The 7235-nt window shown below is 38.2% G+C and overlaps 1 protein-coding gene across 1 annotated transcript; it reads left to right on the forward strand.

Moving 5' to 3' along the window:
• The first annotated feature begins 200 nt into the window (after positions 1-200).
• On the forward strand, positions 201-1778 carry LOC132263655 (ras-related protein Rab-18-B). The gene is made up of 4 exons (XM_059763545.1): positions 201-386; positions 463-600; positions 661-958; positions 1026-1778. The coding sequence occupies exons 1-4, from the start codon at positions 319-321 to the stop codon at positions 1131-1133; spliced, it is 612 nt and encodes a 203-aa protein (XP_059619528.1). The 5' UTR covers positions 201-318; the 3' UTR covers positions 1134-1778.
• Positions 1779-7235: the final 5457 nt, after the last annotated feature.

Genomic DNA, 7235 nt, shown 5'->3' on the forward strand with positions numbered 1-7235 from the left:
ACTCAATAAAAATTCTCCAACGAGATTATATTCAGCATTGTAATAATTTCATTCTTGGATTCATCTAGAAACACACAGTCATCATGTTTCATTTGCGTTTCATTTGTGCGTCTTGATGCATTTGAAATGTAGCGGGACTTCCGTGAAACAAATTCGTGTTCGACTTTTCGAAGAAAGTCGTGAATCGGACAAAGGCAGCTGTTGGATGACGTCAGTTTCATTCTGACAATCTGGATTTTGTAAACATATAGTGAAAACTCTGATTTTGACTTTTTGCTACTTACTCTTCAATATTTCTTAGCTGAAATATATTTAGCAATGGGTGAAGATATTCTTGCAACATTTAAGATACTTATTATTGGTGAGAGTGGAGTGGGGAAATCAAGGTAATGAACATTTTTCCAGTCACATTTCTGACTCATTTAACACGTTATTTACAAATTATTTACGCATTAATTTTAGCTTGATGCTCCGATTTGTGGAGGATAATTTTGATGCTGATCAGTCTATAACAATAGGTGTTGATTTTAAGACAAAAATCGTCAACATCGACGGAGTAAACGTGAAGCTGGCTATCTGGGATACAGCCGGACAGGAGAGGTTTCTTATGCATTTTTTATGCGTGAAGCACAGCCTAATCAACTTCTTTATATTGTATAGATTTCGCACATTAACACCCAGTTACTACCGTGACGCTCAAGGAGCCATTCTTGTTTACGATGTGACCAAGAAAAACACCTTCCAGAAACTGGATCTGTGGCTCAATGAGTTGGAAATCTATGGCACTCGTCCGAATATGGCAAAGATGGTAGTTGGTAACAAAATAGACCAGCCCAATAGGGAAATGAGCCGGGATGATGGCTTTAAGTTCGCCAAGAAGCACAGAACTCTGTTCGTGGAGACGTCTGCCAAAACAAGCGAGGGTGTGAGATCGACATTTGAGGAAGTGGTTCGCAAAGTGAGAAATTATAGCGTTTTCCTGTGCATTGGAGGCAAGAACATGATGTGATTAATTTCCCTTGCAGATTATGGAGACGGATGGCCTGTGGGAGAGAAATGTCAGGAGTGATACAGTAAATCTGAGCGATGATAGATCACAGTCATTCTGTTCGAGCTACTGCTCATTGCTATAAGTGTTGTGCTCAGGAAGTACACGGAGAATTGCGTCGAGGAGATGTGTTGACAGTTTTCCCGTGAAAGGAAAAAGGCATTAATATTTCAGCGCTTGTATCACACAAAAGTTGGTGTAATTTTTCAAGGGGGAACATCTTCATTTATTTTATCTCCGTTCCTACATTATTTATGCAATTAGCATGAGATTTTCTGTTATGTATAGTCCAAAAGGTAGGAGAGTCAACACACACATCTGCATAATTAATTCAATAATATTAATTAATTACGGTGTCTCTCAACTATATACCGCTCTACACAAAAAGCTCTATCTGTCTGGAGACAACGTTAGGAGCAGATAAGAGATAATAAGAATAATTGATGTGAATCAAACTTTCATATAATGGAATCTTTCACAAAAATAGCACATATATATAATGATGGAACTATAAATATCTAGAATGGTGTAAATAAATTTTATATTTGAAATGCAACAACATACTATCAACGATTCTCGTACATTATGTACAAAGCATGATTATGTGATTTATGGACATTTATAAATTTGTGTTAAAGCAAAGTAGTCATTTTTACGAAATATGAAAAAATGGTACTTCACTGGCCAATAGAATGGAGAATAAATTTGAGAGGATATTAGAACTTACAAATCATCCCCTTTCGATGAGACCTTCAGACACTGAATTCTAAGAAGAGGCTCATCGAGTTTGAGGGACAAGGCGTCGAAATGTGGTTTCATGTCCATTACTTCTTTAGGAGTACGTGGAGAGCCACTCAGTGAAGAGTCGGAAGTGGGCAGAGGCAACTCATTTATATGAGTTGTTGAAGGTGAAATGATGCGGGATAAAACCAAAGAGACTCACATCTGTGGATAGTGATAAAAAGTTAGTTTTTCGTCTCTCAGATCACGATGCTCTCGACTTTATCTCCACACCCAATTCTTGGGTGTATCTCCCTTTTTATTGCATTTTCCTTGACATTCTCCCCGGGGCGGGTGGATGATGTATAAAGCGCCTGAAGATGCTGGTGGATTCCATTTAGGAGGGATGATGGATCTATTTTATTATGGCGTTTTTTCCTGCGTCTTGTATTTGGATGTCTGTTTTTCCTCTTGCGATGTATCCCCCTTTTTATTGCAGGAACTCGTGAGAAGGTATGCCAAGTGGAGCAGTGTACTATCATCGATTCACAGAAAATATTTTTTTCGTATCTATTTCTTGTGTAGGTATGCCCAGGGCATTTTCCAATTTTCGCAGGCACTCTGCCAAATAATCCTCCTTCATATGACAATTTCCCTTTGATATGTCTCTAGTAGTAGATGTGTAGGTATGAAATATGTCTCGATGAGCAATATAAAGAAAATGCGAAAGAAGCTGGCAATGGGTAAAAGTACCCTTACGGCAATAATCATCTTGATCTAAACTACTCTTCGCACATCTATCCACGGAACTGCTCCCTGATCACGGTTTATTTGTGGCTTGTATACATGACGCTTTACCCTATGGAGTGAGAACTTGGGCGTAGGGCCTGAGCTGGGGGGTATGTAGGATGCTGCAAGAGAGGAGCATGCGAATGGAAAGTAGTGCGCAGGATCCCATTTCTTGTACACACACAGTAAGGCGTCCCCCCACCCCGGGCGGACGTCAGCACCCTCTGGAGAGACGCACTGTGGCGCCTCGGTAAATAATGCTCCCATTATGGAACTCTGAGCTTCGGCTCCTGGCTCACGTCCTCCCAGTACACATCATGAGTCGAGAGTGTTCGGAGGGTCGTTTCAGTGGTGGCTTCCTTGGGAATCGTGACACTTTATGAATATACTGTTTGCTGTGCATTCCTTTGAGTGAAGTGCCACTGTGGTCTATCTCTTCCTCTTCTCTGAAAAATTTTCACACTTTTCACCTCCTTCAGTCCAATAATTGATCAAAGTGAGTATTCCAGATAATTACCTGAAAAATACCGTGCTTTTTTATTATGTATTACTGATTCACACGGACATTCACTCTACAACTCACACTGTGTGCCACAGAACTTTCTGAGTACATTGAAAAACCCAAGAGAAGTGTACCTATGTATGTATCTACTCGGGAAATAGTTGTGTGAAAATAATAGAATTCATTTATTCATTTGGACTCCCAAGCTTGCCTGATGAACATCATCACATATCATACCCACACTCTCATTAAATCGCATCTCTCGTCGTTGTTCCACACCAAAATATTGATTATAGCATTATGCGTGTGAATAAATCTTTAGATTATAATTTTATCACCAAATCCTCTTTAATATTTTGTAATAGTTTCACGCAATTTAAAGTCAACTGGGTGTTAAAACGCCACCCCTTGTCTTTGCACTTAATTTCAATCCACCAGCTTGATTTGCATGCTGTGTGTTGGTGGGTGGAACTCCAAATGATATGGAATGTGTCTCACAGTCTTTCACTCTGAGATGAACTCCCGAGAATGCTGGGATGCTCGTGTTTCACAACTCTCTTTCAGGGAGAAGGGGTGAGCCGATAAGGGCAAAAAAAGCCCCAAACACCCACTCTAAAATGCCTTAAACTTTTTTGTATGTGTGACGTCTCGAAAAACGAAAATGGGACGCTGGGAGGTCGCTCAGAATTCCCAATACTCGACCAAATACGACATGGGGAGATGGTGAATTCCTCGAAAGTTGCGGGGTTTGAGGTATTGCTCCCTTACTGGGGTTCTGCTATCTAGGCGAATGGGCGGATGCTGACATACAGTCTTTTGTACTTTTCGCTATTCCACTCCCGGCACCAGCCGCAGTCCATTCTTAGGATTGCTTAGCACTTTTTGCTATAAACTTATTCACATACTCCCTATGCTATTGTACGATTTCCATGCAACTTTTCATCTCATGGGGTTTTTAACCCGCAGAACAAATTTCACCCCCAGTTTACACAGCTACCCCTCAGCTGAATATATCCAATGATAGTATTAGAAAAAAAAACTTCCAAATAGACTAATAGGATTTTCTAATTAAATTTCTCATTTACATTCTGGTCAACGGCTCATAGTCGAACAAACTAAAGATGCTCATTGCGTACCGAGAGCCAATTCCCTCATGGACGGAGAGACGGAGGCCGAATAATAAATTTTATCCGAGAACGAGAATGATGGCAGGCGGTCTTTCGAAAGAAAAATAATATTACCGATGGGTGGAAAGATTAAGTGGCTTTCCGTATTTTACTTTTTGCATTCGCCCGCTTGTTCTTTATGAGAAATTTGATGTCAGGGGCTGACCAGCACTTTTTCAACTACACTTATGAATCTTAAAAATTTTCCAACCACCTTTCCTATGTGCCATTTGTCATTTCTCGAGTTTTCAGACGTTCTTGGACTAATTAGTCAAAATAGTTTATTATGCCAAATTGTCTAACCAGTGAGTTATGCTATATTACATAGAAAGTGATTTCTTCCCTAGAGTAAAAGAAGTTTCTCAATTGACACATTTTCTTGAAATAATTTTAAATATTTAATAGGTAAATTCAAAGTAATACCAGTATGAAACTTTTACCAATTGACCTTGTTTAGCGAGCAGCCTCTTGTGTGGTTCTTTATCATTATATCAGAAACCTGTGCGCTCGTCTCCGACTTACCTTCTTTTTGCCCATGCTGAAAAAGTATCGTTGTATACTAATATGTACATACTTATAAATAAGAAAAGGAAAATTGAATCTGACTGTAAGATTATGGGCTTTCTGTACCCAAGTTGTTTGCACCCAACGTATTTTCTAAATTTTCTCTTCCGCTGAGTTTTATCGATTTGTGATTGCATTTTGCAATTTTCTCCAGAGTTCCGTTTGGAAATTGCCTTCGAAGGTGCTTCATGTTCAGGTCTTTATGGTTCATCGGGGTGAATTGTTCAGAGTTGGGGAATCAATAAATTATTGCCACTTTTCATATCGCACACCCTCATACCCACACGATCATCTCTAAACATCCGCTCCTTTTCTCGCACCCATCATCAGGCATTCAGCTTAACAAGACAGCCCAGCATTCAAGGCAATCGTACAGCTTTGAGCAACTCTCAAGTCAGCTTTTCCACCCTTCGATTCTCCGCGCGCAAATTCCGCCACAATAAAAATACATGAAAATCCCGTTCAATGAATTTTTATGTATATGTATAACATTTTCCATAACCACCCACGCTAGGGGTACGCACCATGATAAAATATTGTGTCGCTCTTTGGTCTCTCTCTCTCTGTGTCGTTTGTCTGAAAGAGATACACCCCATAAGACATTGGAATTGAATTTAAGTCGTGACACAGAGAAAAAATCAATCACGATTTTTTATTCTCCTCATTCATTTCTTCTCTCTACCACACGCCCTAAATAGTAAGAAAATTGAACCAATTGAGCATCCCACCCCATCAGCAATTTCCAAATATTGTTATATAATGTGTCTTCTGTTCCGCCCAGCAAAACTAGCATAGCGCACGGTACTGTGTATATTTGATGTATACATAAATTGCTTCTGCAAATATTTTCGCGCATAGAATTTCATTAAGAAAGCACTCTTGTGGCGGCTTTTGTTTAATATGCCAGTAGATGGATTGGAAATATCGTGCTGAATTTGTGGAGATTTTTTATTACAGATATTAATAATAATCGAATCAATAAAGCACTTATAACACAAGAACACGATTGGGAATATTTCTCCATCTCTATCCTTGAGACAAGGCGTGAGAAATTTCAATGATTTTCTATACTACACCACTCAACTTTACCGTCAAATTAAAATTAACTAGTTGGATATGCAATCAAATCAGTTATAAGTAGATAATTTAATTTTTTGCCATTTTGAAAACTGTATGAATTTACAAATAAAATTCATAGACAAATACGTAAGAAATAATACATAAATATTACATATTCTCCAAGACCTCTCAAGAGTAATTTTAACATATACAAATGTATATACATGCTTCAGTCAACAATTTTCAAATTTCAGAACGGAAATATTCAATTCTAAAAACACTTTTTTAGATCGTAGCTCTAGAAATTCACAGAAAACATTCCCTTTTGTTTCATCTGTTCCGCTGCCAAGAACTGTTCCAATAAAGCACACATAAACTGTGCACTTAAGAGTAATAATTACACCACTTTTGATTATAATTTTATTTTATAATTAACAGATTTTCTAAATATAAAATAAAATTTGACTTACAAAGATATATAGTTTCTCATTATTATATTTTCAATACAAACATACGTAGGGTACAGAAGTAATTTTAATATATTTCTTAACAACTATAAGACAATTTATTGGATTTAAAATATTATATAGAATTATTAATATTTTAACGATAAATCGTCTTGTGTAAGTTTTCATGTGTTATCAAAAAAAGATACCTCAAGCTACAAGAAATTGTAACAATATCACAAGAGAATTTGTATTCATAGGGCGTTCTCACGTCCATTGTAGGCTCCATGTATTATTGAATCTGAACATAACAATTCAATTTACAGTCAGTTCTAACTCAAGTGATTTTTATTTATTTCATGTTACTCGTTTGCAAATTGCATGTGACGTCCGCAGTGCAGCAGCTTCTGACCTCCTGAATGGTCCCCATAAATTCAGCGAAAAACTGTCAAGCGATAAAACGGATAATTCAAAGAGTGGATTTGTGGAAAATTCTTTTCGGATATTCACTTTTTTTGTCAATGGTTTCAGTATATTGTCCCAGTGAGAGAATATGGGTGCGAATGCGGGTGGAAGGTGTAAAGATTAATGGTTAAATGCGAGCCATTCAACTCTTGATCTTTTCGCTTCCCTGGGGTGCCCGTAGTGGGATTTATATGTTTCTTGCCATGACGGCAATAGAGCATGTGGGGCTACAAATTTTCGGATGGATGATGGAAGGGTGGCTGGTATGAGGAGATAAATAGGCACGGTAGGAAACTTTGTCCGTGAACGGTTCAATGAGTGGAGGATAAAGGGTGATGATTAGAGGAAGCCACCTTTTGAACTTTCATGCCTTTTCACATCAACGCTTTCTCGAAGGAGGGCTCGAAAGGCCCATAAAGAGCGATGAGGCAGCCATCGAGTGTATAAATATTGATTGAATTATTCACACTTTTCCC

The sequence above is a fragment of the Phlebotomus argentipes genome, unplaced genomic scaffold (assembly GCF_947086385.1).
Source record: "Phlebotomus argentipes unplaced genomic scaffold, Phlebotomus argentipes genome assembly contig_39, whole genome shotgun sequence".
Classification (NCBI taxonomy): domain Eukaryota; kingdom Metazoa; phylum Arthropoda; class Insecta; order Diptera; family Psychodidae; genus Phlebotomus; species Phlebotomus argentipes.